The 27705-nt window shown below is 41.6% G+C and overlaps 2 protein-coding genes across 2 annotated transcripts in view; one reads left to right on the top strand and one right to left on the bottom strand.

Annotated features, from left to right (window-relative positions):
* Positions 1–27557, bottom strand: BNIPL (BCL2 interacting protein like). The gene is made up of 9 exons (XM_075844538.1): positions 27511–27557; positions 5162–5266; positions 5002–5063; positions 4526–4747; positions 3885–4049; positions 2063–2165; positions 1513–1644; positions 775–861; positions 1–103 (listed from the first exon to the last, which is right to left on the bottom strand). Exons 1-9 carry the CDS (start codon positions 27555–27557, stop codon positions 1–3), a joined length of 1026 nt encoding a protein of 341 aa, XP_075700653.1.
* Positions 1–27705, top strand: part of DUSP23 (dual specificity phosphatase 23) — a 395843-nt gene that overhangs the window by 327083 nt on the left and 41055 nt on the right. The gene's annotated exons all lie outside the window — the stretch shown is intronic.

The raw sequence follows: 27705 nt of genomic DNA, 5'->3' as shown, positions 1-27705 counted from the left end.
TCACTGTTGAATACAGTCCGGTACGTGAACGTTATCTAGTGAAACGAGCTGCGCCAGATCTGCGACACTCTTGACAAATTTCAGCTTTTTTCCAAATTTGGAGCTAGAAAAAAAAAAAAATACAGAATATAGATCTACATCAGAAGGTCAATGTGGCTCCTACTTCCATTCACCTATAAAGTGGTGGCTAGAAAAGCCAATCACACTCCGGGGACCAAAAATTGCTTTCCAATAATATATGTGAAATGAAGTCACCTACTAAGACACTTTCATTTAAAGTTCTGTAGTAAATGGTGCAGTTCTCACCTCGTGAATTGTTCCCGGAAGTCCTGGAGCTTTTCTAATAATGACGTCGCTCCGACACGGCCCCGCGTGACTGAGCTCCTGCTTCAGGAGCTGTTTGTGGACATGACCGCAAGGGGCTGTCACATTGCCTATTGCTTGAGTCCCGAGCAGAGAATCAGCTAGCGTTCTGCCCGGGGACTCCAGCCCTGCTCCCGACTTCCATATTTGGTCATGTCAGGGGACTCCTATCGATGGGGTCACTGAGCATAAAGTACCGGTATATTAGTAAGTTACTTCGTTTCACATAAATATATTATTGCAATGCAATTTTTGGTCCCCGGGTAACGCCATTTAAGGCACGCCATGGTTGTCACCCACTTCCTGCTGTTTCGGTTTGCTAGCCAATCATGTAAGTGGGAATTTTTTTATTTTATTTAAAGGGGAAGTTCCTCTTTAAATAAAATCACTTCTTTTTTTTGCAATACTAACCTGATAAACGGCCGCGTGATGACCAGTAACGCCTTCACATACCATGTCGGGTGCACAATGAGGACAGTTTTCAGATTTTTCTTTAACCTTAAAAAATAAAAAAGGACAAATCACAAAGAATATTTACATGAAAAAAAAAAGAAACGACTCATAATGTCCTAATATAAAGATCCATGATTGATTGCATCATGATCTAAAATTTCTACAAACTTTTCGGACTGTTACTCAGGGCCTAAGCTACGGTTTCTTAAAGGGATTGTCCAGTTTAGAAACTCCATTATCATACACCCCATTAGGGAATAGAGGGGGGGTCTTGGTCAGAGTGAAGAGTGGTTACATAGAGCGTCTCCCTCTCTGGAGGACCTGTCCTGTCCTGTATTACACAGACAACACATTGATATGAATGGACACTGTGTAATGCTTCATTTCTCCTGTGGTGGCGCTGCAGGGAAATTGAACACTTGCTGCCAGGTTTCCTCACAGATCACAGCTGATCGCTGTGGGTGCCAGCAGGAGGACACTTTGTGATAACCTTATTGTCAAGGGACAATGTAGGGATTGACAAAAGCAGAGGACCCCTTTAAAAAAAAAAATAAATGCCACTAGCAATGAGAAATGTGATATTTTACTGGAGTTCCCCTTTAACATTCACAGTGCCCCTATCCACTTATTGAGTTGCTACATCCGTTGTACTTGCTGTAATCAGAGTGTGGGTGTTCGGGACGTCACAGCTCTCACCTTCTACCGGTGGCCTGGTAACAGCGCTTGATCCAGCTGATCGGGGGGATTTTATTGCGTGGAGTACATCCGTTCAGATAGATCATCATGTAGTCCTCTGCAACCAGGAGACCCAGGGTTCCACTTATGTACCTGAATACACAGCACAACAACCTAGACTATCAAGTTCATTATGGAGAATAAACCACTAATAAAGGGGGACTCCACCCCGCAAGAAACCTGGTCAACGTGACATGAAAATCTATCATTTTGAGTTGAGTTCTGCTTCAATTATATAAATACAACAAGATTATATTACTATTTGGTTAGGATAGTAACAGGGGGCGGAGCTGTGACAACCTTTCATAAGGAGAGGGTGGATGTCACCAATAATATACAATTTCATGAACATTACGTCAAATTGTAAACCAGGAATGAACGAAGAAAGCCGAAAGGGAATTCTGTATTTTGGGTGGAGTTACCCTCATAAGGGACGTATACACCATTATCTGTATTGGAATTATTTAGAACAGTACTGCCCCCTAGTGGCTGTGCTGTGTGATACGCATACCTGAAGAGATTGTCCATGATGTACTGGTAATCTGGAGCATTGCTCTCTGGTAGGTAACAGGAGGCAAACGTAATGATGACATTCAACCCGTCACCATAATAACCTGGAAGAAAAGCAGAGAAGTCTGCGTCATATAATGACCCGCTGCCAAATATCACACATGGAGGAGACGGCGGGTATCAGACAGGATCACATGATAGGATTAGATACACAGCTCAGTAGACAGTATCACACCTGATAGCATACCTCCCAACCGTCCCGGATTCAGCGGGACAGTCTCGGGTTCCGGGCGGTGTCCCGCTGTCCCGGGCGGCCGGCGGTATATGTCCCGCTGTCAAACTAATTCTGAAGCAGGGAAACATCCGATCCATGCTTCAGAATTAGTTCATAGTGGAGCAGCAGAAGGAGCTCGCTGAGGACTCCCGGGGCACAGCTCTACTTTAAGCGCTGTGCTCGGGGAAGCCCTTGACATTTTTGTCCATATATAGACAGACAGTGTCGTCAGTGGCTACTCCTGGAGCGGAATCCCAGGCCAGTGTTAACAGGGATTCCGCTCAAGAAGTAGCCACTGACGTCACTGTCCATATATGGACAGTACCGCCAAGGGCTTCCCCAAGCACAGCGCTTAAAGTAGCGCAGTGCCCGGGGAGTCCTCGGCCAGCAGAGGAGCTCCCTCTGCTCTGAACTAATTCTGATGCAGGGAGCTGATTGGTTCCCTGCTTCAGAATTAGTGGCTACTCCTTGAGCGGAATCCCCGCTGCCGATGATCTGGCCAGGGATTCCACTCCTAGAGGGAAGCCCTGATGTCACTGTCCATATATGGAAATTGACGTCAGTGGCTCCTCCTGGAGCAGAATCCCCGGCCATAGTCGGCAACGGGGATTCCGCTCAAGGAGTAGCCACTGACATCACTCTCCAAATATGGACAGTGACATCAGGGCTTCCCTCTAGGAGCGGAGTCCCCAGCCTATGCTCTGGCTGGGGAGTCCGCTCCTAGAGGGAGTCCCAATGGCGCTACCTACAGGGGGGGGGGTGGCGCTATGTAAATGGGCACTATCTACATGGGCACTGTCACTAGTGGCAGCTATGGGGACATTATACTGTATGGTGGCAGCTATGGGGACATTATACTGTATGGTGGCAGCTATGGGGACATTATACTGTATGCTGGCAGCGATGGGGACATTATACTGTGTGGGAGGCACTATGGGAGCATGATACTGTGTGGGCTGAATCGGGTGTTTATGGGCGGGGATTGGGTGGGATTGGAGGCGTGGCTTAAAAAGAAAAAAAATTCACAGCGCGCGCATCAGTTGTCCGTCTGTGATTTTGGAAAGTTGGGAGGTATCATGATAGGATTAGATACACAGCTCAGCAGACAAGTATCACACATGATAGGATTAGATACACAGCTCAGCAGACAAGTATCACACATGATAGGATTAGATACACAGCTCATCAGTCAGTATCACACATGATAGGATTAGATACACAGCTCAGCAGACAGTATCACACATGATAGGATTAGATACACAGCTCAGCAGACAGTATCACACATGATAGGATTAGATACACAGCTCAGCAGACAGTATCACACATGATAGGATTAGATACACAGCTCAGCAGACAGTATCACACATGATAGGATTAGATACACAGCTCAGCAGACAGTATCACACATGATAGGATTAGATACACAGCTCAGCAGACAGTATCACACGTGATCGGGTTAGTTAGATACAGCAATTTAGCAGACCGTATCACACTTGATTAGCTTAGATACACCAGCTATTAGTATTTTACACTGCCCCCCCCCCCTTACCTCCATGGGAGATGACTTTCTTATACGGCTCGATGGCCGTCATATCCACCTTGTGTTCCCCCATCAGAAATATCCTCCATTTGCGGCCATTTTGATCTTCCATGTCCGTCACCCGGTTTTCAACATAGGAAACATTTTCCGCTCCTTTAGCGTTCGGGAGATCATCTGTAATAAATGAGATCGCAGCTTTAGGCCTCATGCACACGACCGTAATGGGCTTTACTGTCCGCAAATATAGATGCACATCCGTAGCCGACCACAATTGCGTAAGCGACCATAGACTTCTATGGGGAGTCCGCGCCGCAATTGTGGACAGGAACAGGACACGTTCTATATTCTGCGGATCATTTCTACGGCCGGACACACATCCGTAATGATACAGAAAGGTGTCCGTGGCCAATAGAAGTGAATGGGTCCGCGATTTCATCCGTAATTACAGATTTCGGAATTACGGCTGAAGACTAAATAAAACAAAAACATTATTGTGAAGTTTGCTGCTAAACCCTCATACTAATGGGGGGATCACATGACCCGGACCCTGCCGTCCGTGCCCCACCTTGAGGAAACCCGGGGTACGCCGATGTGTCAAGCTCCGCCCACAATTATTGCTCCATAGAGAATAGATTGAGAACGGACGTTACCTTCCCACTCGAACTCATGGCTCAGGTCTAGCAGTTCGCTGCTGTTCGGCGTCACCAGATCGTCAATATCAAAATCAAAATCGTCATCCGTCGGGAAATCGCGGATCTCGCTGGAGACGACCGACTCTTGGCTGTTTTCCAGGTTAAAGCTGATATCCGGGGCGGGTAATCGTTTCTTCATATGACGGTTACCGCATAGCTCCAGGGTACTGGGAGGACAAGCTGCGGATCACAGATCAAACAAGATGTGCTGAAATACTCTGTGCTGCTTGGAAATGCTCAGTCCCACTTGTCCCCCATCACATCATGTCGCTGTCACATGCAGCCCTGTTCTCAGTAACATCACATGAGCGGATACATCACTGCCTGTCACAAGATCCGCACTCGACTCCTTAAATACTCAGTGCTGCTGGGAGAACCTGCTCTTATTCTGTGACCTCCCACTTGTCACCCTGTTACCTGCAGCGCTATCCTACCTGACGGATTATCTTCCTTAGGATCCATGTCTGCTTCTGCGGCAGTCTCCTCTGGTAGGAACCTAGAAACCAAGACGTCACATGAGGTCATAAGAAGCAATATAACATGATTATGTCCAGTGGATGGGGGTCGTAGGAGGGGGAAGGGCAGTTGACCCACCTTGGGAACTCTTCATCTTGCCACTCTTCTTTCAGCTCCATGTCATCAATACTGAGACGAGCGGCACTAAACGTAACTTCTGGCCGCTGTGCGACACCGCTGGAGCTGCCGGGACATTGTATAATAATGGGGAATATCATCATTCTTAGACGTATCCTTCCCTCCTGTCACAGTATATACAACAGGAAGGTATATAGGACTCCTGCACATGTCTAGTCTACAAACTACTGTATAGGTTAGTAAGGGATTGACAGTGCTGACATCTGGTGGTCACAAGTGACATTGCAGTCCTTATATTATTATTTTATGATCTTTTAAATATAATTTTATAAATTAGGAAACGTCCAAGTCTTCCCCTTTAACAAAGTGGTCCCTGATCAGTGATTCCCCAGCAGTTACAAACTACAACTCCCAGTGTGACCGGACAGCCTGTCACCCAGCTTTCCTAGGCTTCTGAATAGCGAGTTATGTACTAGTGTGCAGCTGTAAGGGGCGGTGGTAGTCGTAGGCAAATATGACATTCAGGAGCGTGGAAAAGCAGGGTGAGCATATATCTGAACATCCGCTCGTCTATCCAGTAACGCAAGAAATAAATATGTCTTCCGTGACCACAACCAACATGGCCGACACCGCACCGCGACCTCATTAACCATCAATAAAACGGTGACAGCATCGTTTTTTATAAGCGTAAACCACAAAGATAGTAAATCACTGCAGAAAATGGCGCTGGAAACGCAATATTTATATCATCGCCATAGACAAACTCCTGTATAAAAACTGGTGGAGCGGTCTATAACGAACCAATCGCAACACTGCTTTGAAAGACGCCGCTGAATTCTGATTGGTTGCTTTGAGCCTGGGGAGACGGGTTATACCGGGCCGGAATGTGTCGCCATAACTGGATGATAGAGTGGAAAATCCTGTCCAGCACATGAGTGGTTAATACTTACAGGTGACCGGATTAGTGAGATGATCGGATCCTGAGCTGCAGGTTCTTACAAGTGATGACCCTCATTAAGTGGCTATGGGTGCGGCTGCAACGGCGAATGGGGGAGAAGACCTCGCCAAAGAGACGGTTTTTGTAATAAGTGCCCCCTTACTGTGTATATATCATTACCCCGGTATATGTATATATAAGTGCCCCCTTACTATCAGTACATATAGCATTACCCCGGTATATGTGTATATAAGTGCCCCCTTACTATCAGTACATATAGCATTACTCCGGTATATGTGTATATAAGTGCCCCCTTACTATCAGTACATATGGCATTACCCCGGTATATGTGTATATAAGTGCCCCCTTACTATCACTACATATAGCATTACCCCGGTATATGTGTATATAAGTGACCCCTTACTATCAGTACATAGAGCATTACCCCGGTATATGTATATATAAGTGCCCCCTTACTATCAGTACATATAGCATTACCCCGGTATATGTGTATATAAGTGCCCCCTTACTATCAGTACATATAGCATTACTCCGGTATATGTGTATATAAGTGCCCCCTTACTATCAGTACATATGGCATTACCCCGGTATATGTGTATATAAGTGCCCCCTTACTATCACTACATATAGCATTACCCCGGTATATGTGTATATAAGTGACCCCTTACTATCAGTACATAGAGCATTACCCCGGTATATGTGTATATAAGTGCCCCCTTACTATCAGTACATAGAGCAGTACCCCGGTATATGTGTATATAAGTGCCCCCTTACTATCAGTACATATAGCATTACCCCGGTATATGTGTATATAAGTGCCCCCTTACTATCAGTACATATAGCATTACCCCGGTATATGTGTATATAAGTGCCCCCTTACTATCAGTACATATAGCATTACCCCGGTATATGTATATATAAGTGCCCCCTTACTGTGTATATATCATTACCCCGGTATATGTATATATAAGTGCCCCCTTACTATCAGTACATATAGCATTACCCCGGTATATGTGTATATAAGTGCCCCCTTACTATCAGTACATATAGCATTACTCCGGTATATGTGTATATAAGTGCCCCCTTACTATCAGTACATATGGCATTACCCCGGTATATGTGTATATAAGTGCCCCCTTACTATCACTACATATAGCATTACCCCGGTATATGTGTATATAAGTGACCCCTTACTATCAGTACATAGAGCATTACCCCGGTATATGTGTATATAAGTGCCCCCTTACTATCAGTACATAGAGCAGTACCCCGGTATATGTGTATATAAGTGCCCCCTTACTATCAGTACATAGAGCATTACCCCGGTATATGTGTATATAAGTGCCCCCATACTATCAGTACATAGAGCATTACCCCGGTATATGTATATATAAGTGCCCCCTTACTATCAGTACATATAGCATTACCCCGGTATATGTGTATATAAGTGCCCCCTTACTATCAGTACATAGAGCAGTACCCCGGTATATGTGTATATAAGTGCCCCCTTACTATCAGTACATAGAGCAGTACCCCGGTATATGTGTATATAAGTGCCCCCTTACTATCAGTACATATAGCATTACCCCGGTATATGTGTATATAAGTGCCCCCATACTATCAGTACATAGAGCATTACCCCGGTATATGTATATATAAGTGCCCCCTTACTATCAGTACATATAGCATTACCCCGGTATATGTGTATATAAGTGCCCCCTTACTATCAGTACATAGAGCATTACCCCGGTATATGTATATATATGTGCCCCCTTACTATCAGTACATATAGCATTACCCCGGTATATGTATATATAAGTGCCCCCTTACTATCAGTACATAGAGCATTACCCCGGTATATATGTATATAAGTGCCCCCTTACTATCAGTACATATAGCATTACCCCGGTATATGTATATATAAGTGCCCCCTTACTATCAGTACATAGAGCATTACCCCGGTATATGTGTATATAAGTGCCCCCTTACTATCAGTACATATAGCATTACCCCGGTATATGTATATATAAGTGCCCCCTTACTATCAGTACATAGAGCATTACCCCGGTATATATGTATATAAGTGCCCCCTTACTATCAGTACATATAGCATTACCCCGGTATATGTATATATAAGTGCCCCCATACTATCAGAACATATAGCATTACCCCGGTATATGTATATATAAGTGCCCCCTTACTATCAGTACATAGAGCAGTACCCCGGTATATGTGTATATAAGTGCCCCCTTACTATCAGTACATATAGCATTACCCCGATATATGTATATAAGTGCCCCCTTACTATCAGTACATATAGCATTACCCCGGTATATGTATATATAAGTGCCCCCATACTATCAGTACATATAGCATTACCCCGATATATGTATATAAGTGCCCCCTTACTATCAGTACATATAGCATTACCCCGGTATATGTGTATATAAGTGCCCCCTTACTATCAGTACATATAGCATTACCCCGGTATATATGTATATAAGTGCCCCCATACTATCAGAACATATAGCATTACCCCGGTATATGTGTATATAAGTGCCCCCTTACTATCAGTACATAGAGCAGTACCCCGGTATATGTGTATATAAGTGCCCCCTTACTATCAGTACATATAGCATTACCCCGATATATGTATATAAGTGCCCCCTTACTATCAGTACATAGAGCATTACCCCGGTATATGTATATATAAGTGCCCCCTTACTATCAGTACATAGAGCATTACCCCGTATATGTGTATATATAAGTGCCCCCTTACTATCAGTACATATAGCATTACCCCGGTATATGTATATATAAGTGCCCCCATACTATCAGTACATATAGCATTACCCCGATATATGTATATAAGTGCCCCCTTACTATCAGTACATAGAGCATTACTCCGGTATATGTGTATATAAGTGCCCCCTTACTATCAGTACATATAGCATTACCCCGGTATATGTGTATATAAGTGCCCCCTTACTATCAGTACATATAGCATTACCCCGGTATATGTGTATATAAGTGCCCCTTACTATCAGTACATATAGCATTACCCCGGTATATGTGTATATAAGTGCCCCCTTACTATCAGTACATAGAGCATTACCCCGGTATATGTGTATATAAGTGCCCCCTTACTATCAGTACATATGGCATTACCCCGGTATATGTGTATATAAGTGCCCCCTTACTATCAGTACATAGAGCATTACCCCGGTATATATGTATATAAGTGCCCCCTTACTATCAGTACATATAGCATTACGCCGGTATATGTGTATATAAGTGCCCCCTTACTATCAGTACATATAGCATTACCCCGGTATATGTATATATAAGTGCCCCCTTACTGTGTATATATCATTACCCCGGTATATGTGTATATAAGTGCCCCCTTACTATCAGTACATATAGCATTACCCCGGTATATGTATATATAAGTGCCCCCTTACTATCAGTACATAGAGCAGTACCCCGGTATATGTGTATATAAGTGCCCCCTTACTATCAGTACATAGAGCAGTACCCCGGTATATGTGTATATAAGAGCCCCCTTACTATCAGTACATATAGCATTACTCCGGTATATGTGTATATAAGTGCCCCCTTACTATCAGTACATAGAGCAGTACCCCGGTATATGTATATATAAGTGCCCCCTTACTATCAGTACATATAGCATTACCCCGGTATATATGTATATAAGTGCCCCCTTACTATCAGTACATATAGCATTACCCCGGTATATGTGTATATAATTGCCCCCTTACTATCAGTACATATAGCATTACCCCCGTATATGTGTATATAAGTGCCCCCTTACTATCAGTACATATAGCATTACCCCGGTATATGTATATATAAGTGCCCCCTTACTATCAGTACATATAGCATTACCCCGGTATATGTGTATATAAGTGCCCCCTTACTATCAGTACATAGAGCATTACCCCGGTATATGTAATAAGTGCCCCCTTACTATCAGTACATATAGCATTACCCCGGTATATGTGTATATAAGTGCCCCCTTACTATCAGTACATAGAGCATTACCCCGGTATATATGTATATAAGTGCCCCCTTACTATCAGTACATATAGCATTACCCCGGTATATGTATATATAAGTGCCCCCTTACTATCAGTACATACAGCATTGCGCCGGTATATGTGTATATAAGTGCCCCCTTACTATCAGTACATAGAGCATTACCCCGGTATATATGTATATAAGTGCCCCCTTACTATCAGTACATATAGCATTACCCCGGTATATGTATATATAAGTGCCCCCTTACTGTGTATATATCATTACCCCGGTATATGTGTATATAAGTGCCCCCTTACTATCAGTACATATAGCATTACCCCGGTATATGTATATATAAGTGCCCCCTTACTATCAGTACATAGAGCAGTACCCCGGTATATGTGTATATAAGTGCCCCCTTACTATCAGTACATATAGCATTACTCCGGTATATGTGTATATAAGTGCCCCCTTACTATCAGTACATAGAGCAGTACCCCGGTATATGTATATATAAGTGCCCCCTTACTATCAGTACATATAGCATTACCCCGATATATGTATATAAGTGCCCCCTTACTATCAGTACATATAGCATTACCCCGGTATATGTATATATAAGTGCCCCCATACTATCAGAACATATAGCATTACCCCGGTATATGTGTATATAAGTGCCCCCTTACTATCAGTACATAGAGCATTACCCCGGTATATGTATATAAGTGCCCCCTTACTATCAGTACATAGAGCATTACTCCGGTATATGTGTATATAAGTGCCCCCTTACTATCAGTACATATAGCATTACCCCGGTATATGTGTATATAAGTGCCCCCTTACTATCAGTACATATAGCATTACCCCGGTATATGTGTATATAAGTGCCCCCTTACTATCAGTACATATAGCATTACCCAGGTATATGTATATATAAGTGCCCCCTTACTATCAGTACATATAGCATTACCCCGGTATATGTATAAATAAGTGCCCCCTTATTATCAGTACATAGAGCATTACCCCGGTATATGTATATATAAGTGCCCCCTTACTATCAGTACATAGAGCATTACCCCGGTATATATGTATATAAGTGCCCCCTTACTATCAGTACATATAGCATTACCCCGGTATATGTATATATAAGTGCCCCCTTACTATCAGTACATAGAGCATTACCCCGGTATATGTGTATATAAGTGCCCCCTTACTATCAGTACATATAGCATTACCCCGGTATATGTATATATAAGTGCCCCCTTACTGTGTATATATCATTACCCCGGTATATGTGTATATAAGTGCCCCCTTACTATCAGTACATATAGCATTACCCCGGTATATGTATATATAAGTGCCCCCTTACTATCAGTACATAGAGCAGTACCCCGGTATATGTGTATATAAGTGCCCCCTTACTATCAGTACATAGAGCAGTACCCCGGTATATGTGTATATAAGTGCCCCCTTACTATCAGTACATAGAGCAGTACCCCGGTATATGTATATATAAGTGCCCCCTTACTATCAGTACATAGAGCAGTACCCCGGTATATGTGTATATAAGTGCCCCCTTACTATCAGTACATATAGCATTACTCCGGTGTATGTGTATATAAGTGCCCCCTTACTATCAGTACATAGAGCAGTACCCCGGTATATGTATATATAAGTGCCCCCTTACTATCAGTACATATAGCATTACCCCGGTATATATGTATATAAGTGCCCCCTTACTATCAGTACATATAGCATTACCCCCGTATATGTGTATATAAGTGCCCCCTTACTATCAGTACATAGAGCATTACTCCGGTATATGTATATATAAGTGCCCCCTTACTATCAGTACATAGAGCAGTACCCCGGTATATGTGTATATAAGTGCCCCCTTACTATCAGTACATAGAGCATTACCCCGGTATATGTATATATAAGTGCCCCCTTACTATCAGTACATATGGCATTACCCCGGTATATGTAATAATAAGTGCCCCCTTACTATCAGTACATAGAGCATTACCCCGGTATATGTGTATATAATTGCCCCCTTACTATCAGTACATATAGCATTACCCCCGTATATGTGTATATAAGTGCCCCCTTACTATCAGTACATAGAGCATTACTCCGGTATATGTATATATAAGTGCCCCCTTACTATCAGTACATAGAGCATTACCCCGGTATATGTGTATATAAGTGCCCCCTTACTATCAGTACATAGAGCATTACCCCGGTATATGTATATATAAGTGCCCCCTTACTATCAGTACATAGAGCATTACCCCGGTATATGTATATATAAGTGCCCCCTTACTATCAGTACATATGGCATTACCCCGGTATATGTAATAATAAGTGCCCCCTTACTATCAGTACATAGAGCATTACCCCGGTATATGTATATATAAGTGCCCCCTTACTATCAGTACATAGAGCATTACCCAGGTATATGTATATATAAGTGCCCCCTTACTATCAGTACATAGAGCATTACCCAGGTATATGTGTATATAAGTGCCCCTTACTATCAGTACATATGGCATTACCCCGGTATATGTGTATATAAGTGCCCCCTTACTATCAGTACATATAGCATTACCCAGGTATATGTGTATATAAGTGCCCCTTACTATCAGTACATATGGCATTACCCCGGTATATGTGTATATAAGTGCCCCCTTACTATCAGTACATATAGCATTACCCCGGTATATGTGTATATAAGTGCCCCCTTACTATCAGTACATATAGCATTACCCAGGTATATGTATATATAAGTGCCCCCTTACTATCAGTACATATAGCATTACCCCGGTATATGTATATATAAGTGCCCCCTTACTATCTGTGTATATAGCATTACCCCGGTATATGTATATATAAGTGCCCCCTTACTATCAGTACATATTGCATTACCCCGGTATATGTATATATAAGTGCCCCCTTACTATCAGTAAATATAGCATTACCCCGGTATATGTGTATATAAGTGCCCCCTTACTATCAGTACATATAGCATTACCCCGGTATATATGTATATAAGTGCCCCCTTACTATCAGTACATAGAGCATTACCCCGTATATGTGTATATATAAGTGCCCCCTTACTATCAGTACATATAGCATTACCCCGATATATGTATATAAGTGCCCCCTTACTATCAGTACATATAGCATTACCCCGGTATATGTATATATAAGTGCCCCCTTACTATCAGAACATATAGCATTACCCCGGTATATGTATATACAAGTGCCCCCTTACTATCAGTACATATAGCATTACCCCGGTATATGTGTATATAAGTGCCCCCTTACTATCAGTACATAGAGCATTACCCCGGTATATATGTATATAAGTGCCCCCTTACTATCAGTACATAGAGCATTACCCCGGTATATGTATATATAAGTGCCCCCTTACTATCAGTACATATAGCATTGCGCCGGTATATGTGTATATAAGTGCCCCCTTACTATCAGTACATAGAGCATTACCCCGGTATATATGTATATAAGTGCCCCCTTACTATCAGTACATATAGCATTACCCCGGTATATGTATATATATAAGTGCCCCCTTACTATCAGTACATATAGCATTACCCCGGTATATGTGTATATAAGTGCCCCCTTACTATCAGTACATAGAGCATTACCCCGGTATATGTATATATAAGTGCCCCCTTACTATCAGTACATAGAGCAGTACCCCGGTATATGTGTATATAAGTGCCCCCTTACTATCAGTACATATAGCATTACTCCGGTATATGTGTATATAAGTGCCCCCTTACTATCAGTACATAGAGCAGTACCCCGGTATATGTATATATAAGTGCCCCCTTACTATCAGTACATATAGCATTACCCCGATATATGTATATAAGTGCCCCCTTACTATCAGTACATATAGCATTACCCCGGTATATGTATATATAAGTGCCCCCATACTATCAGAACATATAGCATTACCCCGGTATATGTGTATATAAGTGCCCCCTTACTATCAGTACATATAGCATTACCCCGATATATGTATATAAGTGCCCCCTTACTATCAGTACATAGAGCATTACTCCGGTATATGTGTATATAAGTGCCCCCTTACTATCAGTACATATAGCATTACCCCGATATATGTATATAAGTGCCCCCTTACTATCAGTACATAGAGCATTACTCCGGTATATGTGTATATAAGTGCCCCCTTACTATCAGTACATATAGCATTACCCCGGTATATGTGTATATAAGTGCCCCCTTACTATCAGTACATATAGCATTACCCCGGTATATGTATATATAAGTGCCCCCTTACTATCAGTACATAGAGCATTACCCCGGTATATGTATATATAAGTGCCCCCTTACTATCAGTACATAGAGCATTACCCCGGTATATGTATATATAAGTGCCCCCTTACTATCAGTACATAGAGCATTACCCCGGTATATATGTATATAAGTGCCCCCTTACTATCAGTACATATAGCATTACGCCTGTATATGTGTATATAAGTGCCCCCTTACTATCAGTACATATAGCATTACCCCGGTATATGTATATATAAGTGCCCCCTTACTGTGTATATATCATTACCCCGGTATATGTGTATATAAGTGCCCCCTTACTATCAGTACATATAGCATTACCCCGGTATATGTATATATAAGTGCCCCCTTACTATCAGTACATAGAGCAGTACCCCGGTATATGTGTATATAAGTGCCCCCTTACTATCAGTACATAGAGCATTACTCCGGTATATGTATATATAAGTGCCCCCTTACTATCAGTACATAGAGCATTACCCCGGTATATGTGTATATAAGTGCCCCCTTACTATCAGTACATATAGCATTACTCCGGTATATGTGTATATAAGTGCCCCCTTACTATCAGTACATAGAGCAGTACCCCGGTATATGTATATATAAGTGCCCCCTTACTATCAGTACATAGAGCATTACCCCGGTATATGTGTATATAAGTGCCCCCTTACTATCAGTACATATAGCATTACCCCGGTATATGTGTATATAATTGCCCCCTTACTATCAGTACATAGAGCATTACTCCGGTATATGTATATATAAGTGCCCCCTTACTATCAGTACATAGAGCATTACCCTGGTATATGTATATATAAGTGCCCCCTTACTATCAGTACATATGGCATTACCCCGGTATATGTGTATATAAGTGCCCCCTTACTATCAGTACATATAGCATTACCCCGGTATATGTAATAATAAGTGCCCCCTTACTATCAGTACATAGAGCATTACCCCGGTATATGTGTATATAAGTGCCCCCTTACTATCAGTACATATAGCATTACGCCGGTATATGTATATATAAGTGCCCCCTTACTATCAGTACATAGAGCATTACTCCGGTATATGTGTATATAAGTGCCCCCTTACTATCAGTACATATAGCATTACCCCGGTATATGTGTATATAAGTGCCCCCTTACTATCAGTACATATAGCATTACCCCGGTATATGTATATATAAGTGCCCCCTTACTATCAGTACATATAGCATTACCCCCGTATATGTGTATATAAGTGCCCCCTTACTATCAGTACATAGAGCATTACCCAGGTATATGTATATATAAGTGCCCCCTTACTATCAGTACATATAGCATTACCCAGGTATATGTGTATATAAGTGCCCCTTACTATCAGTACATATGGCATTACCCCGGTATATGTGTATATAAGTACCCCCTTACTATCAGTACATATAGCATTACCCAGGTATATGTATATATAAGTGCCCCCTTACTATCAGTACATAGAGCAGTACCCCGGTATATGTATATATAAGTGCCCCCTTACTATCTGTGTATATAGCATTACCCCGGTATATGTATATATAAGTGCCCCCTTACTATCAGTACATATTGCATTACCCCGGTATATGTATATATAAGTGCCCCCTTACTATCTGTGTATATAGCATTACCCCGGTATATGTATATATAAGTGCCCCCTTACTATCAGTACATATTGCATTACCCCGGTATATGTATATATAAGTGCCCCCTTACTATCAGTAAATATAGCATTACCCCGGTATATGTGTATATAAGTGCCCCCTTACTATCAGTACATATAGCATTACCCCGGTATATATGTATATAAGTGCCCCCTTACTATCAGTACATAGAGCATTACCCCGTATATGTGTATATATAAGTGCCCCCTTACTATCAGTACATATAGCATTACCCCGATATATGTATATAAGTGCCCCCTTACTATCAGTACATATAGCATTACCCCGGTATATGTATATATAAGTGCCCCCTTACTATCAGAACATATAGCATTACCCCGGTATATGTGTATATAAGTGCCCCTTACTATCAGTACATATAGCATTACCCCGGTATATGTAATAATAAGTGCCCCCTTACTATCAGTACATAGAGCATTACCCCGGTATATGTATATATAAGTGCCCCCTTACTATCAGTACATAGAGCATTACCCAGGTATATGTGTATATAAGTGCCCCTTACTATCAGTACATATGGCATTACCCCGGTATATGTGTATATAAGTGCCCCCTTACTATCAGTACATAGAGCATTATCCCGGTATATGTGTATATAAGTGCCCCTTACTATCAGTACATATGGCATTACTCCGGTATATGTGTATATAAGTGCCCCCTTACTATCAGTACATATAGCATTACCCAGGTATATGTGTATATAAGTGCCCCTTACTACCAGTACATAGAGCATTACCCAGGTATATGTGTATATAAGTGCCCCTTACTATCAGTACATATGGCATTACCCCGGTATATGTGTATATAAGTACCCCCTTACTATCAGTACATATAGCATTACCCCGGTATATGTGTATATAAGTGCCCCCTTACTATCAGTACATATAGCATTACCCAGGTATATGTATATATAAGTGCCCCCTTACTATCAGTACATAGAGCAGTACCCCGGTATATGTGTATATAAGTGCCCCCTTACTATCAGTACATATAGCATTACCCCGATATATGTATATAAGTGCCCCCTTACTATCAGTACATATAGCATTACCCCGATATATGTATATAAGTGCCCCCTTACTATCAGTACATAGAGCATTACCCCGGTATATGTGTATATAAGTGCCCCCTTACTATCAGTACATATAGCATTACCCCGGTATATGTATATATAAGTGCCCCCTTACTATCAGTACATATAGCATTACCCAGGTATATGTATATATAAGTGCCCCCTTACTATCAGTACATAGAGCATTACCCCGGTATATGTGTATATAAGTGCCCCCTTACTATCAGTACATATAGCATTACCCCGGTATATATAATAATAAGTGCCCCCTTACTATCAGTACATATAGCATTACCTGAGTATATGTGCATATAAGTGCCCCCGTACTATCAGTACATAGAGCATTACCCCGGTATATGTGTATATAAGTGCCCCCTTACTATCAGTACATAGAGCAGTACCCCGGTATATGTGTATATAAGTGCCCCCTTACTATCAGTACATATAGCATTACCCCGGTATATATAATAATAAGTGCCCCCTTACTATCAGTACATATAGCATTACCCCGGTATATGTGTATATAAGTGCCCCCTTACTATCAGTACATAGAGCATTACTCCGGTATATGTGTATATAAGTGCCCCCTTACTATCAGTACATAGAGCATTACCCCGGTATATGTGTATATAAGTGCCCCCTTACTATCAGTACATAGAGCAGTACCCCGGTATATGTGTATATAAGTGCCCCCTTACTATCAGTACATAGAGCATTACCCCGGTATATATGTATATAAGTGCCCCCTTACTATCAGTACATATAGCATTACCCCGGTATATGTATATATATAAGTGCCCCCTTACTGTGTATATATCATTACCCCGGTATAGGTGTATATAAGTGCCCCCTTACTATCAGTACATATAGCATTACCCCGGTATATGTATATATAAGTGCCCCCTTACTATCAGTACATATAGCATTACTCCGGTATATGTGTATATAAGTGCCCCCTTACTATCAGTACATAGAGCAGTACCCCGGTATATGTATATATAAGTGCCCCCTTACTATCAGTACATATAGCATTACCCCGATATATGTATATAAGTGCCCCCTTACTATCAGTACATATAGCATTACCCCGGTATATGTATATATAAGTGCCCCCATACTATCAGAACATATAGCATTACCCCGGTATATGTGTATATAAGTGCCCCCTTACTATCAGTACATATAGCATTATCCCGATATATGTATATAAGTGCCCCCTTACTATCAGTACATAGAGCATTACTCCGGTATATGTGTATATAAGTGCCCCCTTACTATCAGTACATATAGCATTACCCCGGTATATGTGTATATAAGTGCCCCCTTACTATCAGTACATATAGCATTACCCCGGTATATGTATATATAAGTGCCCCCTTACTATCAGTACATATAGCATTACCCCGGTATATGTATATATAAGTGCCCCCTTACTATCAGTACATAGAGCATTACCCCGGTATATGTATATATAAGTGCCCCCTTACTATCAGTACATAGAGCATTACCCCGGTATATATGTATATAAGTGCCCCCTTACTATCAGTACATATAGCATTACGCCGGTATATGTGTATATAAGTGCCCCCTTACTATCAGTACATATAGCATTACCCCGGTATATGTATATATAAGTGCCCCCTTACTGTGTATATATCATTACCCCGGTATATGTGTATATAAGTGCCCCCTTACTATCAGTACATATAGCAGTACCCCGGTATATGTATATATAAGTGCCCCCTTACTATCAGTACATAGAGCATTACCCTGGTATATGTATATATAAGTGCCCCCTTACTATCAGTACATATGGCATTACCCCGGTATATGTGTATATAAGTGCCCCCTTACTATCAGTACATATAGCATTACCCCGGTATATGTAATAATAAGTGCCCCCTTACTATCAGTACATAGAGCATTACCCCGGTATATGTATATATAAGTGCCCCCTTACTATCAGTACATATAGCATTACCCCGGTATATGTAATAATAAGTGCCCCCTTACTATCAGTACATAGAGCATTACCCCGGTATATGTATATATAAGTGCCCCCTTACTATCAGTACATAGAGCATTACCCAGGTATATGTATATATAAGTGCCCCCTTACTATCAGTACATATAGCATTACCCAGGTATATGTATATATAAGTGCCCCCTTACTATCAGTACATAGAGCAGTACCCCGGTATATGTATATATAAGTGCCCCCTTACTATCAGTAAATATAGCATTACCCCGGTATATGTGTATATAAGTGCCCCCTTACTATCAGTACATAGAGCATTACCCCGGTATATGTGTATATAAGTGCCCCCTTACTATCAGTACATAGAGCATTACCCCGGTATATGTGTATATATAAGTGCCCCCTTACTATCAGTACATATAGCATTACCCCGATATATGTATATAAGTGCCCCCTTACTATCAGTACATATAGCATTACCCCGGTATATGTATATATAAGTGCCCCCTTACTATCAGAACATATAGCATTACCCCGGTATATGTGTACATAAGTGCCCCCTTACTATCAGTACATATAGCATTACCCCGGTATATGTAATAATAAGTGCCCCCTTACTATCAGTACATAGAGCATTACCCCGGTATATGTGTACATAAGTGCCCCCTTACTATCAGTACATATAGCATTACCCCGGTATATGTATATATAAGTGCCCCCTTACTATCAGTACATAGAGCATTACCCAGGTATATGTGTATATAAGTGCCCCTTACTATCAGTACATATGGCATTACCCCGGTATATGTGTATATAAGTGCCCCCTTACTATCAGTACATATAGCATTACCCAGGTATATGTGTATATAAGTGCCCCTTACTATCAGTACATATGGCATTACCCCGGTATATGTGTATATAAGTACCCCCTTACTATCAGTACATATAGCATTACCCCGGTATATGTGTATATAAGTGCCCCCTTACTATCAGTACATATAGCATTACCCAGTTATATGTATATATAAGTGCCCCCTTACTATCAGTACATAGAGCAGTACCCCGGTATATGTGTATATAAGTGCCCCCTTACTATCAGTACATATAGCATTACCCCGATATATGTATATAAGTGCCCCCTTACTATCAGTACATAGAGCATTACCCCGGTATATGTATATATAAGTGCCCCCTTACTATCAGTACATAGAGCATTACCCCGGTATATGTGTATATAAGTGCCCCCTTACTATCAGTACATATAGCATTACCCCGGTATATGTATATATAAGTGCCCTCTCACTATCAGTACATATAGCATTACCCAGGTATATGTATATATAAGTGCCCCCTTACTATCAGTACATATAGCATTACCCCGGTATATGTATATATAAGTGCCCCCTTACTATCAGTACATATAGCATTACCCAGGTATATGTATATATAAGTGCCCCCTTACTATCAGTACATAGAGCATTACCCCGGTATATGTGTATATAAGTGCCCCCTTACTATCAGTACATATAGCATTACCCCGGTATATATAATAATAAGTGCCCCCTTACTATCAGTACATATAGCATTACCTGAGTATATGTGCATATAAGTGCCCCCGTACTATCAGTACATAGAGCATTACCCCGGTATATGTGTATATAAGTGCCCCCTTACTATCAGTACATAGAGCAGTACCCCGGTATATGTGTATATAAGTGCCCCCTTACTATCAGTACATAGAGCATTACTCCGGTATATGTGTATATAAGTGCCCCCTTACTATCAGTACATAGAGCATTACCCCGGTATATGTATATATAAGTGCCCCCTTACTATCAGTACATATAGCATTACCCAGGTATATGTATATATAAGTGCCCCCTTACTATCAGTACATATAGCATTACCCCGCTATATGTGTATATAAGTGCCCCCTTACTATCAGTACATATAGCATTACTCCGGTATATGTGTATATAAGTGCCCCCTTACTATCAGTACATATAGCATTACCCCGGTATATGTGTATATAAGTGCCCCCTTACTATCAGTACATATAGCTTTACCCCAGTATGTGTGTGTATATAAGTGCCCCCTTACTATCAGTACATATAGCTTTACCCCAGTATGTGTGTGTATATAAGTGCCCCCTTACTATCAGTACATATAGCATTACCCCGCTATATGTGTATATAAGTGCCCCCTTACTATCAGTACATATAGCATTACTCCGGTATATGTATATATATGTGCCCCCTTACTATCAGTACATATAGCATTACCCCGGTATATGTATATATATGTGCCCCCTTACTATCAGTAGATATAGCATTACCCCGGTATATGTGCCCCCTTACTATCAGTAGATATGGCATTACCCCGGTATATGTGTATATAAGTGCCCCCTTACTATCAGTACATATAGCATTACCCCGGTATATGTGTATATAAGTGCCCCCTTACTATCAGTACATATAGCATTACCCCGGATATATGTGTATATAAGTGCCCCCTTACTATCAGTACATATAGCATTACTCCGGTATATGTATATATATGTGCCCCCTTACTATCAGTACATATAGCATTACCCCGGTATATGTATATATATGTGCCCCCTTACTATCAGTAGATATAGCATTACCCCGGTATATGTATATATATGTGCCCCCTTACTATCAGTAGATATAGCATTACCCCGGTATATGTGTATATAAGTGCCCCCTTACTATCAGTACATATAGCATTACCCCGGTATATGTGTATATAAGTGCCCCCTTACTATCAGTACATAGAGCATTACCCCGGTATATGTGTATATAAGTGCCCCCTTACTATCAGTATATAGAGCATTACCCCGGTATATGTGTATATAAGTGCCCCCTTACTATCAGTACATAGAGCATTACTCCGGTATATGTGTATATAAGTGCCCCCTTACTATCAGTACATATAGCATTACCCCGGATATATGTGTATATAAGTGCCCCCTTACTATCAGTACATAGAGCATTACCCCGGTATATGTGTATATAAGTGCCCCCTTACTATCAGTACATATAGCATTACCCCGGTATATGTGTATATAAGTGCCCCCTTACTATCAGTACATATAGCATTACCCCGGTATATGTGTATATAAGTGCCCCCTTACTATCAGTACATAGAGCATTACCCCGGTATATGTGTATATAAGTGCCCCCTTACTATCAGTACATAGAGCATTACCCCGGTATATGTGTATATAAGTGCCCCCTTACTATCAGTACATATAGCATTACCCCGATATATGTATATAAGTGCCCCCTTACTATCAGTACATATAGCATTACCCAGGTATATGTATATATAAGTGCCCCCTTACTATCAGTACATATAGCATTACCCCGGTATATATGTATATAAGTGCCCCCTTACTATCAGTACATATAGCATTACCCCGGTATATGTGTATATAAGTGCCCCCTTACTATCAGTACATATAGCATTACCCCGGTATATGTGTATATAAGTGCCCCCTTACTATCAGTACATATAGCATTACCCAGGTATATGTATATATAAGTGCCCCCTTACTATCAGTACATAGAGCATTACCCCGGTATATGTGTATATAAGTGCCCCCTTACTATCAGTACATATAGCATTACCCCGGTATATATAATAATAAGTGCCCCCTTACTATCAGTACATATAGCATTACCCCGGTATATGTGTATATAAGTGCCCCCTTACTATCAGTACATATAGCATTACCCCGGTATATGTGTATACAAGTGCCCCCTTACTATCAGTACATAGAGCATTACCCCGGTATATGCATATATAAGTGCCCCCTTACTATCAGTACATATAGCATTACCCCGGTACATGTGTATATAAGTGCCCCCTTACTATCAGTACATAGAGCATTACTCCGGTATATGTATATATAAGTGCCCCCTTACTATCAGTACATATAGCATTACCCGGGTATATGTGTATATAAGTGCCCCCTTACTATCAGTACATAGAGCATTACCCCTTTATATGTGTATATAAGTGCCCCCTTACTATCAGTACATATAGCATTACCCCGGTATATGTGTATATAAGTGCCCCCTTACTATCAGTACATATAGCATTACTCCGGTATATGTATATATAAGTGCCCCCTTACTATCAGTACATATAGCATTACCCCGGTATATGTGTATATAAGTGCCCCCTTACTATCAGTACATATCGCTTTACCCCGGTATATGTATATATATGTGCCCCCTTACTATCAGTACATATAGCATTACCCTGGTATATGTGTATATAAGTGCCCCCTTACTATCAGTACATAGAGCATTACCCCGGTATATGTATATATAAGTGCCCCCTTACTATCAGTATATATGGCATTACCCCGGTATATGTATATATAAGTGCCCCCTTACTATCAGTATATATGGCATTACCCCGGTATATGTATATATAAGTGCCCCCTTACTATCAGTACATATAGCATTACCCCGGTATATGTATATATAAGTGCCCCCTATCAGTACATAGAGCATTATCCCGGTATATGTGTATATAAGTGCCCCCTTACTATCTGTGTATAGAGCATTTCCCCGGTATATGTGTATATAAGTGCCCCCTTACTATCAGTACATATAGCATTACCCCGATATATGTGTATATAAGTGCCCCCTTACTATCAGTACATATAGCATTACCCCGGTATATGTATATATAAGTGCCCCCTTACTATCAGTACATATAGCATTACCCCGGTATAAGTGTATATAAGTGCCCCCTTACTATCAGTACATAGAGCATTACCCCGGTATATGTGTATATAAGTGCCCCCTTACTATCAGTACATATAGCATTACCCCGGTATATGTGTATATAAGTGCCCCCTTACTATCAGTACATAGAGCATTACCCCGGTATATGTGTATATAAGTGCCCCCTTACTATCTGTGTATATAGCATTACCCCCGTATATGTGTATATAAGTGCCCCCTTACTATCAGTACATATAGCATTACTCCGGTATATGTGTATATAAGTGCCCCCTTACTATCAGTACATAGAGCATTACCCCGGTATATGTGTATATAAGTGCCCCCTTACTATCTGTGTATATAGCATTACCCCCGTATATGTGTATATAAGTGCCCCCTTACTATCAGTACATAGAGCAGTACCCCGGTATATGTGTATATAAGTGCCCCCTTACTATCAGTAAATATAGCATTACCCCCGTATATGTGTATATAAGTGCCCCCTTACTATCAGTAAATATAGCATTACCCCCGTATATATGTATATAAGTGCCCCCTTACTATCAGTACATAGAGCAGTACCCAGGTATATGTATATATAAGTGCCCCCTTACTATCAGTACATATAGCATTACCCCGGTATATGTGTATATAAGTGCCCCCTTACTATCAGTACATATAGCATTACCCCGTATATGTGTATATAAGTGCCCCCTTACTATCAGTACATATAGCATTACCCCCGTATATGTGTATATAAGTGCCCCCTTACTATCAGTACATATAGCATTACCCCCGTATATGTGTATATAAGTGCCCCCTTACTATCAGTACATATAGCATTACCCCGGTATATGTGTATATAAGTGCCCCCTTACTATCAGTACATATAGCATTACCCCCGTATATGTGTATATAAGTGCCCCCTTACTATAAGTACATATAGCAGTACCCCGGCAGATACTTACATGCTGCGTGCAGGGAGGAGGGGGACCCTGGAGAAGGCGGCTGACATCACCCATGTAGCTTGGGGGCAGGGAGGGTACAGGATAATGGGTCACTCCCAAAAAAGCTCATGTTTCCTGGTAATCAGCTGGCAGGGCACTGTGTGTGTGTGTGTGTGTGTGTGTGTGTGTGTGTGTGTGTGTGTGTGTGTGTGTGTGTGTGTGTGTGTGTGTGTGTGTGTGTGTGTGTGTGTGTGTGTGTGTGTGTGTGTGTGTGTGTGTGTGTGTGTGTGTGTGTGTGTGTGTGTGTGTGTGTGTGTGTGTGTGTGTGTGTGTGTGTGTGTGTGTGTGTGTGTGTGTGTGTATATATATATATATATATGGGGGGGGGGGCACTATTATAAGTTTTGTGTCCTTATACCGTTATAACGACTCGGCCGGTTTATCTGGACATCGTTCCGGTTTCGTTGTGTGTGACCATTTAAAGTGCAAAGAAAAGTGTGGCCTGTGGAGGGGAGGGGCTTAATGGAAGGGGCCGGTCTATCCACAGAGGGCGTGGCATAATCTAATTAAGGGTGCGGCTTGATCCACAGGTTTTCATGAAACAGGTATTAAGGGTGTATTCACACGTGCAGGTTTTGATCAGGTTTTTTTAAGGGTTCATATAACATGTTTGACTGCGGCCTTGACCTTTAAAGGGGTTTTCTGTAAATAAATCCTAATCATCCTATAATAATAAGTCATGCAAATAGACTCAATTACAACTTTCACTATCTCTGCTTGCTGTCAGTGAATTGGAACATTACCAGTTTACAGTCAGGGGTTGGAAACTTGTCATGGCCTAATCCTGCTCACACAGCTGAGTGTTTGTTACAATTATATCCAGTCTAGACTACCCTCTGCAAGCATATTACCTGCACTGATACATTGTAACGAACTATCAGGAAAGGAGAGAGATTTGTGATTGTGCTCAGTTGTGAGAAGAATTAGATCTGGACAGGTTTTTCAGCCTCTGGATGTAAACAATATATGTTTCCATTCACTGACAGCAAGTCCTGAAAATTGGGAGGAATATATTACAAAGTTGCATGAGTTTCGATTGTACAAGATTAGATTTATTTACATAACGCTGGACCAGCCCTTGAAGAAAATGCCTTTTTTTTTTTTTACGAAGTTGTGGAGTGGGAGGGGCTGTCAGTATCGGGGAAAATAGATGTAGCACACAGGAGGCGGGACTTATAGTGATTGACAGCATAATAGAGAATTCTAGACCTATAAACAACCCCACAAGGAGCAGTAAAGGCAGATGATGGTTGTCAGCGATCACACGATCACTTCTGCCGCTTCGTTCTAGCGATCGATGGGGGTCTCAGTGGTCGGACCCCCACCGATCAAAACTTCTGACATGTCATTATGACACGTTTGTTGAAAGTTTAGTTACCTTTAAAAAGTGGGCGTGTCCTTACGGTGCAAATATGGCCGCTGCCCAGGTGCCAGGGACTCATGAGCACTGCTGAGTAATGGGATGAGCTCTGAGGACAGTATTTAAAGGGCCAGTGAGCAGGACACGTAGGGACCACATCCGGCTTCGATCTCTGTGAAGAGGTTACATTTTTAAGGCGATCGTCTCCGGTCATCACTCAATCATCATTTATAGGCAAATCCAACCTTGAACTAGAGACCGCCCCTGTGTGGGTCACTTGGAGAGGGCGGAGCCAGCCACACCTTCCTGGGCTCCCCTTCTCTATGACCATCCTAAAACAGTCTTCGGGTACACTGACTCATACTTTATACCATTTCAATCCCAAATGGAAGAACTTTTTAAGCCCCACCCCCCGTTCTGCTGGGAATTGTCTACAAATTCTGCAGTCCGGTTTACAGGATAGTCGAGAGTACTGTTGTGAGGTACTGGACCTTCTCGTAAACCACCACCAAACTTCAGGACCATGGAGTAAAAAAACAGCGCCACTCCTGTCTACGGGCCATGTCTGGTATTGCAGCTCATACTCATTCAGGGCTGAGCTGCAATACCAGACATGGCCCATAGACAGAATCGGCGCTATTTCCGATCTGATTTTTTTTCCTAAGCCTGAACAACCCCTTTAAGTCTAAACGGTCTCGGGAAGCTGTGACTACTCCTCGTAGGAGGAAATGTACAAATTTAGTGTGTTGCGATTATCGGACGTAGTAAACGATTAATAATACATAATAACGACCCTGTGAATATTATCCGTGACCCTGGCGCTGATCTGGCATGAAGAAAGTACCTGGAGAGAGTATTGACTCATAGTAGCAGGTGGTACGCTATTACCCTCTGTTATCAACTACTTTGGGCTTCACATATATATACTTTTCGTCCTTCAATCTGATTGGTTGCCAATCTAAGTAAGAGGACTCCATGCTAAATTACAGCATAATGGGGTTGGGGACGTCTGGAAAACGGGGGTCGGCTGTGTTATTATAATATACGACTACAGCTGTCACGACTGGTTCCTATAATGAATGGTCGCGGCTCTGACAGGAAGCACTACCTCAGGGTCGGATCAGACCACTTACCTTTGGTACAGAGATCCCGGCTCCCCGTCGTTCGCACCGGCGTCCATCTTTACGAGTGGATTAGTAATAGCAGGGAGTGAGGTTTGTCATGGCCTCATTATGCGGCGCACACACACCTCTCACAAACCGGTTCTTCCACCTCCACCACCGGCAGCAATTTCTTCTTTTCTTGGTCAAATCATCTTGAGTTTTTCA

The sequence above is a fragment of the Rhinoderma darwinii genome, chromosome 12, assembly GCF_050947455.1.
Source record: "Rhinoderma darwinii isolate aRhiDar2 chromosome 12, aRhiDar2.hap1, whole genome shotgun sequence".
Lineage (NCBI taxonomy): Eukaryota > Metazoa > Chordata > Amphibia > Anura > Rhinodermatidae > Rhinoderma > Rhinoderma darwinii.
The sequence above is the reverse complement of the archived record's forward strand: the minus strand, read 5'-3'. Positions and strand labels throughout refer to the sequence as shown.